The sequence below is a fragment of the Balaenoptera borealis genome, assembly GCF_965194805.1.
Source record: "Balaenoptera borealis genome assembly, chromosome: 1".
NCBI lineage: Eukaryota > Metazoa > Chordata > Mammalia > Artiodactyla > Balaenopteridae > Balaenoptera > Balaenoptera borealis.
The window spans coordinates 30,720,518-30,733,869 of NC_138860.1; the positions used below are offsets into that span (position 1 = coordinate 30,720,518).

Consider the following 13,352-nt stretch of genomic DNA (forward strand, 5'->3'; position numbering starts at 1 on the left):
AGCATTAGGTTTAAAGTTATTTTTTAATTAATTCTTTGAAAAGATGTATTAAGAGATCTTCATGCTCATAAATAGGGTATTTGTAACACAACCTTTTCTTAGTGGCTCCAGTGTAGCATAATAACGAGAGTAATTAAATACCTAGTTCATGCTGTGTTCTTGGTGTATATGATCTCTAATTCCATCCACAACCATGCCAGTTAGGTTTTATTATTCCCTTGTTATTGATGAAGAAACAGAAACTCAGAGATTAAGTGATATCTCTAAAGCTAATCAGATAATAAATGGAGCACTTGGAATTAAGTGCAAGTCTGTCTGACACATATCTTTACAAACTTATTTTTTTCCACTGCGCTAGTGCTTTTAAAATAATTTATGCAGTGAAAACTTTCCTTCAGACAAAATCCTAACTAGAAATGAAATGTGTAAAAATATATAAAATTGGAACTGAGAACACAGTTTGAAAACCATGGCATTACATTACATTATGTAATTACATGCCGTCTCTTCCCTCTGTAAAATGTGTGTAATTGTGTAATACTTTTTAGCAAAAGAGATAGTCTAAAATTATTATTTTATGAACTTAAAAGTACCCTATGTAATTTATTTTTTTCATGATTATTTGCAGATATAAAAGCCTTGAAAAAGTAGGAAAAAAAGATGAAGACAGTTTAGACATTGCTTTTCAGGGAAAACGAAAAAGATTTTACATACATGCAGAGGAGGGACTTATATGCAACAAATCACTATTTTTGAACCAACATTGGGTATAACAGGAAGACATACTCTCCTTATTTCTTGCTTACCTTACTACTCTGTGGACCCTTGCTAGAATCACATTGGGATGAAGAACATATGGAATCCTGACTTGATCTCCTACAAGGAGAGGGAGGAAGCCCAAAGAGGAAAAGTTAAGATAATCTATCATACTCAAAGGGCGCTCTCCTCTGTTTTAATTTCAGGTGATTACTCTTGCCATCATCTGTGGATTCTGGTGTGGATACTGTGGATACTGCCTGGGTGTGGGAAATAAAAATCTGCTCTGTCCCACTATTAAGGCTAGATTTTGTCCCAGAGGCTCTGACACTGAAATGGTGGGGAGTGGGGTGGCAGTGGGGAGGCCTGGAAAACCTGGTAACTTCTGCTCTACAGTTTCCAATTCTTCTAGAATGGACTGCAAACTGGCTTAGGGTTCTGGTGCAGATATATACAGATGAGGTCCTAAAAATATTCTCAGAATAAGAACATTTCAAGTCAAGGAGTAGGGAAGGTGTTACATTCTGGCTCACTTCTGGATGATGATAGTACAGAAGCCTTTGATTTCTCTCCGGAGATATGTTTACCATTGCCTATTGTTTACTGAAATCAGAGCTCTCAAGCAAATGCAAACAGGAAAATCACCTTTTCTTAAAATTAAAAAAAAAAATTCCCTGCTCTCAGAAATGAAGATTGCTCAGCTATAGTAGATGTCATATGAAAACTTCTGCCATATGATCTTTCATATTTGCCCTATAAATCCTTTTCTCTGCTTTACATCAGTGCTCATAGAGTTGTCTTTTGGCTACAAATATTGTCAATGAGCATTTTCCCTCTCTGCTACTGTTGTAAAGGGAGCTGTGGACTGAAATGGTAAGGGAAATTAGATCCCCACACAGCAAATTAAATCTTCCTGGGGACCATCCACCTACAAAAACAATAACAAGGAAGAAAGCTGAAGCCAACTAGTCAGCCCAACTATGTCTTCCATCAACTGTAACTTCCTAAATGCTGGGATGAGGAGAACTCTTTTTATATCATCCACGTAAGTCCCAGACAGTATTTCTTGATCAATAAGTACTGAGTTACCTTGCACATTCAGGATTACGAAAGAGAAACAGTATGTCATTAATTCTAAAGCGTTTAGGATCCAAGTCAGGGTCCACAGTGAAGCAATCTTCAGGTCTGTACCTAGGAATAAGCATACATTTACATGATAAAAATTTACAAATGTGGTAATTTACATTACTATATCATATATCCAATGCAGAGCTAATCAACTCCTGAAATGTTCATTGAATATGGAGAGAAAACCCAGAGGTATAGCATTTGAACATACCTTCCTTAATAAGGTTCTGTATAACAACATGATCTTTTAGTGCTTAGAAGTCTTTTAAGTCAATTAGTTTGTCTATTTTTTCAACCTATAGTTCACAGAGTGAGCTTATATAACCTCCTGGTAGTTTCATACGGTTTAAAGAATAGATTTCTACTCTTTGAATAAGTGGAGTGAGAAATTTGAATAAAATGTAGTTACTACCCTCAAGTAGCTTACAATTAAGTGGAGAAGAAAAGCAGGTAATTTGGTGATCACACTATTCTTGCTGCTTGAGTCTCCCATTAGCCCAAATTCCCAAGAACACCTTCCTAGGTAGTTTCCTGGGAGCAGAGCGATGGTCTTCCACTGCCTGTCCTGGCACTTCATGGTAGGCTTTTAAGCCACACTTGACATTCCTTATAGCAAATAAACCTTGTAGCAAACTGTTCTTTTTCCTTTAGTGGAAATTGCCTCTGCTAATTTGGACAGACAAGTGATGAAGGACCTCCTGGGGAGTGAACCAAGCTCAAAAGAGGAGCCTGTGAGTTTGATGACTTGTTGAGCTCCAACTTTTTACATATTTCTGCTCTGCAGGTGAACTGAATGGTGAAGTGGACTATTCATTAGCAACAACAATTTCTAGTTTGCACCCAAAAAAAGCATGGGGCTTTGAACAGAAAGAGAAAGCTTATTTTTCCTGACTGGTGACGGGATCTTAAAGCAAAGTTTGAGGTAGAGGTAGAGATGGCCCCCACCAGGAATATGGAAACCATGTTCAACTTTAGAGTCTTTAAACTAGGCCTCAATTACCTTGGACAGTTCTGTGTTAAATTATATGCTATGTGAAATACTCCAGTGATTCTAAATCAATTGTTTTTATATAATCATCTTGTTATAGGAAGAGGACACTGTGTATGACCCATTAATGTCAGTTATTTTTCTTTGATTGGGTATTGGATTTGCATGCATCCCTTGGTAAAATGCTTAGCACTTCAACAAGGAAGATCTTCACCTTTGAGTTGGGAATATTCTCAGGGGAGCTGCCGTCTCTTTTAAGCTGTGGCAGTAGGACTATGGTCTTCGCCTTTTTAGTCTATATGTTTTCCCTAAGTAGTGAGTCATACACAAGCTGACACAATGTGAGAACTGAATTAATAAGGTGAGGAATTGTGCGGTGTATATTGAGATAGGAATAAAATGACAAGTATACAGTCTGTGAGAAAAGCCTAAGGGCAAGGATTGAAGGGAAGGAACTGAAGGATGACAGGAATTCTAGCGGCAGGGCCTAGTAGAACCTGAGCTGAGGTACAGAGGAGGGGTCTGCTGAAACAGATACTTCAGCTAAAGGTTCAAAGGAAAATATACTCAGAATCAAAAAAGAAAGGACTATTTCCTCCCAAAACTTGGTTGAAAGTGAAAACTCTGACATAGACTGGAAAGGGTCATGGAGTCCAGGTAGATGTACGCAAGGTACTATAGCTAGACAGGCAGAGATTTCTTTTGCTTTTTTTTCTTCTTTTCCCTTGTCCTCTCTGACTGTCTTCTCTCCTCCTTTTATACCTCTTTCCTTCCCCCAAATGCTTAGATAGAATTGATTTTATTTTTAATTCATTGTTAAAGTTCTTGGCTATCTTGTACCTCAAAGTACAATTTTACAAACTCTCTTGACATAAAGTGTTCATACATGGCCCTTGTTTAGAGCCCAATTACACAACTGGGGAAAGCTTATTATTTATAATCCATCCGTAACAAATAATACAACGTTACATTATTTCCTTCATAACCAATGGTAAGGACATTTAGAAATGGATTACAAGGGGAGAGTAAAGTTTGTGGAACAGAGCAAATCTAATTGGTTGAGATGTAGAATTACATATGTCATGCCCTTGTTAATACTGACCTGTAGTAATGTGTTGGGGTGGTGAATAAGAAGGAAAACCCCTCTTGAATACTTCTCACCATTTGACTTTGGTGACTGAGTAGACAGTGGTGTCAGTGGGAATACAGGAAAAGATGTTTTGGGGGAGGGTAGGTTGGGAAGAAGATTTGGGCATGTGGGACTTTAAGGGTCTTGTTGGCTATCCAGATGGTGTAATTGCAAGTAGGCAATTGGATATGTGTGCTTGAAGCTATGAGATTATTATTTAAAATTATTATGTATTTTAAGTATTTGTTAAGGTTATGAATTTGGACAAGATTATACATGGAAAGCATGTACATATTCTAGTACATACTCAAGAAGAGTTAATGTAAAAGCACTTGGGAATACATATACTTAATATTCACTTTATTCATATCATTCTGGGATTTAGACACTTAGAACATAGTCTCCTCGTGAAGATAACCTCCAGGAAAGCCTCCTTGAGAGAGTTATCATCCCTTTTATTTATTGCTTTATTTTTTTAAGTATTTATATTTTTAAGTATTGAATGTTACTCTGGCTTTTCTGCAGTGCAACTTTTTATGGAAATGATTATATTATTTAAGGAAACAATGCAACTCACACTTCTTTGACAGTAGATGTTACAAAATTCCATAAGATGATCACACCATTTAAGGTTCCGGCAGCTATCAAATTATATCCTTCTACTTGTAATAGATCGATGCAGTTCATTTCTATACTGATGGCAGGATTCTGAAGAAGGAAGGAAACAGACTCAATGACCATAATGAAAACAGTATCTAAGCACAGTACAAACACAATGTGCACACTTTATTATTCTGTCATTAACTTAAAACAAAAAATATATATATTTAAATTCTAAAGCATGAAAGTTAGTAGAAGCTAAATTCTTTTGGCATAAAATATTTTAATTTGTAGAATTTATTAAAACAACAAAAATATAGTCTCCTTCTCTACTGTCTTCTTCCTTCAGCCATAACTACCAACCATTAAATTACCTTCCCATCTTTCTCTCCTCTTCAAACTTCTTGAAAGAATATTCTATATTAGCTGTTTTAACTTACCTTCCTTTCACCCATCGTCTGGCTTCTGCTCCATGCCACCCTATGAAAACTTTTTCTAATTATCACTAAAGACTTTCTATTGCCAGTGCTATTTGATACCTTTCAATTGTCTTGCCTCAAGTATTTTTTTGGTACCTACTATGTTAGGTTCTTAGAATATATAGTCAAACAGAATGTCGGTGACCTGGCGAAACTTATAATACAATTCAAGCATTCAGATAAAGTGTTGATTACTGTACAATTTTTTTTGGAGAGTTATGTTTTATTCGACAGACATACTGAGGACTTCAAGCCCAGGAGGCAACATCTCAAGTAACCCTGAGAAAACTGCTCCAAGGAAGTGAGGGGAGAGCTAGGATATATAGGAGTTTTCCAACAAAGAGCAACAAAAGATTACTGTTAATAGAAGAAAGCTAGATATCTCAATTTAAAGAATTTAGTGCTTTTCTGTATGTGGGAAGATGCAAGAGTCTGGACTCACTGAGATCATTCCTTTGATATACACCTCAGCTACCTGGGGCCAGTATCCAGTGTTTTTACATCCTGAGTTTCCTCAGGGCTCAACTTCAGGAGTGGCTGTAGTCTGATGCCTGCTAGATGGCAGGTATTCTTTGTTCCCTTCCTGAGTTCCCTCAGGACTAACCAGCTCACCATCAGAGGTGACTGCAATTATTGATGACTGTGATATATTTTTTACTGATATGGCAGGCAATATTTGATTTCTTAGTTCCTCCTCTTGGTCTGAAATTTGAGCGATACTTGGGAGACATTTCATGACCAATTTTTGTCCCATGGTGCTCAGAGTTTCTTCCCAGATCAGGCAAAAATTTTTGTTGATATGTCACTCCAGGTGCTAATTTCTGGATTAGGCCCTGTTGATAATTACAGATTCTCTGGATCCTCTGTCTTACTAGTCTATTATGATTCAGGAAATGTTTTCCCTTTTTGCTTCTTCTTATACCTAGAATCACATTATTACTAGGTCCATCCACGTCTCTACAAATGACCCAATTTCATTCCTTTTTATGGCTGAGTAATATTTCATTGTGTATATGTACCACATCTTCCTTATCCATTCATCTGTCATTGGGCATTTAGGTTGCTTCCATGACCTGGCTATTGTAAATAGTGCTGCAATGAACATTGGGGTACATGTGTCTTTTTGAATTATGGTTTTCTCCGGGTATATGCCCAGGAGTTGGATTGATGGATCATATGGTAATTCTACTTTTAGCTTTTCAAAGAACCTCCATACTGTTCTCCATAGGGGCTGTATCAATTTACATTCCCACCAACAGTGCAAGAGGGTTCCCTTTTCTCCATACCCTCTCCAGCATTTGCTGTTTGTAGATTTTCTGATGATGGCCATTCTGACCAGTGTGAGGTGATACCTCATTGTAGTTTTGATTTGCATTTCTCTAATAATTACAATTATTTTATAAGAGTCATTAATGTGATCTATGTCCTCAAGATGTTTAGCTAACATCATCAATTTTGTTGGAGGCCTGGTGACACATTGGATACAGTAAGAGACAATAACCTTATAAAATAGACAGGATATAAGTAATACAGCTAGTAACACTGATAAAGTCAATTGTGCAACAGGGAGACACAAAGCATAAACAATTTGGAAACAAAGAACAAATTAAAACAATTATTGTAATCCAGTTGCAATAAACCATCAAGTTCACAAGAGAGCCAGCTGGAGAAGCCAAATTCTGGATTAATCAGAGAGAAAAAGATACATGTTTCATCTTTGTTTACAAAAGTATACTTTATCAACTTGTTGTAGGACATAGCATAAGAAGAAAGATTTTTTTGGAAAACAAAGATTAAAGCTAGTATATTTTCCAAAAAGTCATAAAGTTATAAACCATATTTTTCAGTTCATTTGGTCCCATGAAATTAATTCCTGTTGATCTGGATGAAGTCATCAGATTTTCCATTAGAGTTTCGTCATTTGTTCCTCAGTTCAGTGGTGTTATCTAAAGGCTATCAGAGACTTATATTTGTTTTAAAAAGTCCTTTTTATGAGTCTTCTTGAAGATCCTCATTTTTGTAAAAGCATCAGAGTAAAATAATGATTGTCTATAAAAGACAAAACTTAAAATAGCATGGTTAAATATTTGAGTACAATGCTATTGGCAAGAAACTTGGATATTTCTGTGGCATATAACATTTTAAGATAATCACTAGAATTATGACTGATAACATATCAGAGCATATCAGATTTTAGGAATTTAATATAAACTTTGGAATATGTATATTAATGACATTTATCCATACATTATAAGCTAAGGTTCATGTCCAAACACTTGGCAATGTTCTTTAAGTAATTTAACATACCAAATAAACTTAATTAGTTTAATATTTCTCTCGGAGATATCTCAGGGTTCTTCAAAGCCCATTGAAGCAACCCAGGGTCAGCTGGAGGCTAAAAGAACTTTAGTTAGAGTTTGATATTTAGGAAGTTTGTTAAAAATATAAAAAAGGTTTTAAAATGCAACAGGATCATAGGTCACTGCAAAACAATACTTATTCATTTAACCAAAGCCACAAAAATATTAAAAAAACAAAACAAAACAAATACAGATCACTTAAGGGCACAGAAACTCACACAATCTGTTATCAAAAAGGAGCACTCTAAGAAACTTTGTTCAAATTCCAGTCTTGTACTAGCTTACTTAACAACAAAATCCATTAACTTAATTAACTTCAGTCTAAAATTAGTTAATCCTGACCATGCATAAAACTTCGGAGTTCCTTTCCATAATCTCTCATCACTTTCTGTATCCATATTGGCTCATCCCTTATCTTTCCATCCAAAAACAACTAGCTCTAAGACATACTTTCCCCCAATAAAATGTAATTCCATTCCTCATACCTTCTTTACTGAAAACACACATTGTACTTTCCTACAGAATCCTGAAATGTTTCCTTATTATTCCTATTAGCTTTAATTACATGTTTAAATTAGAATCCTCAACTCTTAAAAACCTTAATTTCTAGTGAAACCTAAGGAGTAAGCAATTATGAACTGTCTTTTACATTAGCATTCTGTAGATTGGTAAACATAATACCAGTGATAATTTCTTAAAAAACATTTGTTTTCTTATAGAGAACATCTCAGGGTGGCACCAAACATATTTATTTATTGTCCTAAATACCTTTAGTTTCTCTGTTTAGTAATTGATGTCTCAGTATCTTATGTTATTTGGGAATCACCTAGCTATTTAATAAACTTCCATCACTTAAATTAGAACAACACTAGAACTTTGTTACCAAATATCTGGAGAGATCACTTTAAGTAGACATTTCTAAAATACAATTATTGTTAAAGAGTTAACCAAAAAGTTTTTATCTCAGTTAAATTTACTACAGAGTTTCATCATATCAAGTTATTTCTCTTGTAATAGATATAATAAGGTCTTATATGACTTCTATTAAACCTAGGCACAATAAAATATTATACTTAATGTTGATGACTCTAAAGACATGTCTGTTAGATCAACAGATTTTAACTTTAATACCAGGTATCAACTTAATATTGAATATTTCCCAGTTCACATGAACCTGAAAGTCATGTTAGCCAGTTTCTTTCCTATTTAATTTGTATGTGCTTACTTTAAAATTGAGCTCTTTATAAATTCAGTTCTGAAAATACCTTCCAGAGGTAGAGATATCTCATATGTATAATGTGTACACAGACGTATAAACAGGCAAAACTAGAGATGTCATGGCTTCACTAAAAAATAAATAAATAAAACAAAAAAACCAGTTATGAATCAGGTATTACAATATAAACTTAACTAGTTTACAAAGAACAGTTGGAAGACATTAAAGTTGTTTGCTCAGATGACTAAGGCTTTACTATTTGTAAAGTTTGGTTTGAATTTTAAAACTGCCACTTTGTCATTTTTTTCCCCTTGGTGTCAGGTTCTGCCTGATTGAACTAATTAGGCTCAGTCTCAGGTCCTTGTGACCTGAATTTACATTCTGGTTTGTAAAGATCTGCAAGAGAAAGACAGTTGCTTTTAATTCCCCAAAGAACAGGTCTGTCACCTAAAGGATACTAAAAGATTGACTTCCCCAGCTATATTTTATATCAGTGAGAAGATTTCTAACTAAACTGAAATTTATGAGCTCTATGTTCTAAAGCATTAGAGTTTAGTTTATCATACATTCACAAGCTTGTATAAGGCATTCAGCAAAGACCTTCTTTCTGAGTTTACAAGTTTAAACCCAGAGCAAAATCACTATTTTTATTTTTATTAGCCCTTGAATGTTACTTTCCAGATTTTACTTTTTGTATGGCTCAGGTACCCCTATTGGTTTCCTTTAGTATGTTCAATTAATATTTCCTGAGGGGCAGATCTATATGCCTTGTCTTATAATACTGATAGGGACAGAGTAAAGGGACAAACTAGGTGATTAAATAGTTAATCCCACTAGGGGATTGTAAGTAAAGAAAAAATATGGGGGACCCCTGTAAGTTGATGATCACTCAAGAAAGTGGGTTTGCTTAACCACAAAACCAATCAGGCTTGCTTAGCAAAAAAACCATGCAGCAGAAGCATGAGACATGCCCCAAAACAATAAAACAATTGTGGCATGAGACCCACATCTTGCCCAGCAAGCTCAGTAAGTTAATAATCCCTGGGACATGTTCTCTGCACACATAAAAAACAATAATTTATGGAAAGGTGACATTTCAAAGTGAAAGACCTTCATTGTACTGAGACCTGAAATAATTTTTCCATAGTGCCATGACAGTCCCAGCTTGACCATGTAGGGACAAGAAAACTCCCCTGCCCAACCTGGAGGAGGAGCTGATGATGGCAGCTTGATGTCTACTCAAGAATGAGGAATAAGTTGGTCTTTTCCCCCTCGCTATTTTTTCTTGGATTATAAAACTGTAGCCCACTATGTTCTCGGGGCAGCACCCTCTCACCCACCCATTTGTAAGCCTCACAACCTTCCTATGCTAATAAATCACATCTTATCTATCACTTTGCCTCTCACTAAATTCTTTCTGCACTGAGCCATAAAGAACTGGAGCTCTTCAGAGCCCCCTGAAACACAACCTAGTGATTTCAATACCACACAGAGGAAGCATTCCCCAGTGAAACATGCCTATCCCACAATATAATTAAACAAAGAGATATAACCATCTTATATAAAGCCCATTTAAATATATCAATTTTATACACTTTCATCTCAATTCTGTCACTTTTTATACCTTTAGTTTTCATTAGGATCCAATCAACAAACTTTGATCTTACAGGAGGTGTTCTAGAAGTTTTTCTTTCTTTTTATTCCCTTCCCATTTTATCTATTTTTATATAAAAGGCTCTGGGATCCCCAGAGTGGGTTGAGCCAAGGAACTCAGGTGCTTTGGCCCAACTGTTGCCCCAAATACTTGCTGGTCAGATATCTCAGTGTAAATTTTTTTCAGCTCTTAATATATGTATATTTTAAACTGGGGTAAGTAGACTTGTTGGCTTTTAATGTTGAGGACCTGTAGGGAGTCCTTTTTGGCCCATTTAACCTTAGGTAATCACATAAATATTCATTTTATTTATCCCATTTTAAATAACTATCTAAAGATTTCTTTATTCATTTGAGATGTCTTTTTAAAAGTTTCTACCTTGCTGGAAAAAGTATCTAGAGTTTCTTACATGTTTTTTTCCTGTTAACATTAATTTATTCCAGTGTTTTTATTAACATCTGTAAGAGCTATTGAGGGGAAGCAAAGACTACAAATAAAGCTTCCCAAATGTTTTTCTTTGTTTGACTCAAGCTAAGGAAGTTCTTAGGTTGACCATTAGATATATTTCTTTCTTCCACCTTTAATTTGATTTTTGTTTTTATAGGTACCAATAAAACAGCTGTTTATAATGAGAGCACTCTAGAAAATCCACCAATTTAGAAGTTTCTCCAATTTAAAGGATCCATCATTTGGCCATTAATGAAATATTATAATAGTGATTCAAACCAATAAGATGCAAGAGGCTTCCCTATAAGAGAGTGGAGAAAGATGTCAACTAAGTAAGATCCAGAAAGTTTACTCTCAGAAACAATATGGCAGAGGTCAGGTTTTCAAACACACACACACACACACAGAATGCTCTAGGAAGATCAGCTAGAACATTTACATCTCTAAGATACAGAAAGAGAAATGCAAGTTCCCCCTAGAAGGCCTTTGTTTAAAGTCAGAACTCTGAAAAGATACTTTTATCAAGCCGGCTTTTTAAACTTAACTTCATATGCCATAAAGGAGCCCCCTTATTTTTAGGGTAAGATTTCCTTTAATTCCCAGTTAAGTAAGTACTTGTAAGTTTTGTACATACGTAAACCTGGCTGGGGGTATTAGTTGGAGGCTGGCAATCTGTCGTCCTTTCTCTTTTGTTCTGAAAGCTATATTTCCCTTCTGAGGTCAATTTGTTGAAATAAAAATTGCTAGTGATGATCATGTGCAATGTGATGATCGTGATGATCATGTGGTGGGCCAATTGCTTCCTGAGATCTTAACTCCTATAGGCTTTTGCACCAGAGTTGTTTCAGCCCCCTCTCACATTTCTCAGGTTCTCCTGGTGGCATATAAGACCACCATGGGTGCTCAGATCACGGGATGGCCAGTTCTTATTCACATCCCGGGTTGAGCAGGTTGTTAATTAAATTAGTGGGTTTCCCTATAGGACAGCTGCATGGACTTGCCTCCACCATTCCTGCAAGTTTCTCACTCACCTGAGAAAGCTGTTGCCGGCCAGGAGGAGACAGTCTGTTCTTCAGAGTTCAGAAGCTCTCATAAGATTTCTGTTTTATTTCAGCAAACTCTATTAAGGTAGCCAATTCAAGGAAAAATGACAGGCCAGTCTTCCCCGTAATTACTCAGTCCAGTCCAACCTTACTCAGTGTTTAACTGAGCAAAGTCTTCCCAGTCTTTAAACTGAGGATAAACCACTCAGTGTCTAAACTGAGCAAAAATCTTCCCAGTGCCTTTTACACTGAGGGTAACCCAGGCACCTCTTCTTGAAACTAAGTTTCAAGGGTAACCTACTCCTCCAGAGAGGAGTTTAACACCACCAAATGAAACTTAGGATCATCAACCAATAACGGGAGAGCCTAGCACCAGGAGAGGCTCATCCGAATTCTTCTGGACTCCCCAAGGATGCGAATAGGCACGAGGCCTCTGCTGGTACCAAGGCTCCAGATCCTCGTAGAGTTCAGGTGAAGGAAAGAAATCAGCTCTGGGTCCCTTACCCATGGTCGCCATAAATGTCGACTAAAAAAATATAGACACAACCTAAAAGTTAAGAGTTATGTTTTATTTGGTGGACATAACTGAGGACTTCAAGCCTGGGAGGCAGTATCTCAAGTAATCCTGAAAAAACTGCTCCTGATTACTGTACAATATGAAAGTGCTATATCAGAGATATAGGCAAGACTTGGGAACATCTAAATAAGATTAGAGGTCTATTCTTATCACTGTCAATTGCTCTCTCTTTCCTGAAACTTCTCACTCTCTTGACATTCTTGGCACTGGACTTTCTTGGTTTTGCTTGTGTCTATATGATCCTTCATTTTCGGTTTCTCACTCAGTACCTTCTTACTCTACCAACATTTTAAATATTTATATCCTTAGGGTTTACCTCCTGCCCATTTCCTTTTTCATTTTTTCTAACTCTCTCTGGGCAATCTCATCCTCTTATGTTTTAATAATCATCCTCTTATGTTAATGACCTAATAATCTAGTCCAGTCCTCTCCCACAAGCTTCAGGCTTATATATCTAATTACTTAGAAAAATTACAAGTATCTCAAAGTTACTATGTCTAACTTATCACCTTCTTTAAGCATGTTCCTTCGTTCTATTCTATATCTTATTGGGTAGCACCACTTCCTAATGCATCACGCAAGTTAGAAATCTTGGAGCTGTATTGATTCCTTTTTCTCTCTCAGGACCTTCTCCTGACTGCATGGTATCCATCACTAACTAATCAATTGCAAGTTCTGCTACTTTTATCACCTAAATATTTTTGGAAACCTCTCCTTCTACCATCCCCACTATCATGGTCTTATATCTTTTAACTAAAATGGTACCTTATTACCTGAATCTTCTGCATTTAGTCTCGTCCATTTCAATCTGCCATTAAAGCTGCATCAAAGCTGCTACCACAACACAAATCTGATCATGACATTTCTCATTTAAAGCCTTTCAATTGTTTTCCGTTTCTTATAGGATATTCAATCTCCTTAATAACACTGAGAATGATCCAGTCTCTACCTCTCTGTCTCCGTCTTCTACCACTT

General features: G+C 36.1%; 1 protein-coding gene and 2 long non-coding RNA genes across 7 annotated transcripts in view; 1 reads left to right on the plus strand and 2 right to left on the minus strand.

Annotated features, from left to right (window-relative positions):
- LOC309605589 overlaps nucleotides 1–13,352 on the minus strand; it is a 582,281-nt gene that overhangs the window by 317,617 nt on the left and 251,312 nt on the right. The gene's annotated exons all lie outside the window — the stretch shown is intronic.
- Nucleotides 1–13,352, plus strand: part of LOC309605570 — a 162,691-nt gene that overhangs the window by 81,848 nt on the left and 67,491 nt on the right. For 4 of the 5 annotated variants that reach the window (XR_014231415.1, XR_014231416.1, XR_014231417.1 and 1 more), the window contains exon 6: nucleotides 2,536–2,615. This is a non-coding gene — a long non-coding RNA (uncharacterized lncRNA). Of the gene's footprint in view, nucleotides 1–2,535; nucleotides 2,616–9,803; nucleotides 10,048–13,352 lie in introns of those variants that run through there. The other variant, XR_014231419.1, reaches the window with a different exon arrangement.
- Nucleotides 1–13,352, minus strand: part of WDR64 (WD repeat domain 64) — a gene marked incomplete at its 3' end in the record, with an annotated part of 155,301 nt that overhangs the window by 40,069 nt on the left and 101,880 nt on the right. Inside the window, exons 16-18 of the mRNA XM_082341618.1 lie at nucleotides 4,579–4,709; nucleotides 1,846–1,947; nucleotides 807–876 (exon numbers count right to left, since the gene is read on the minus strand). Of these exons, the coding sequence (XP_082197744.1) occupies nucleotides 807–876; nucleotides 1,846–1,947; nucleotides 4,579–4,709 (303 nt within the window). The remainder of the gene's footprint in view (nucleotides 1–806; nucleotides 877–1,845; nucleotides 1,948–4,578; nucleotides 4,710–13,352) is intronic.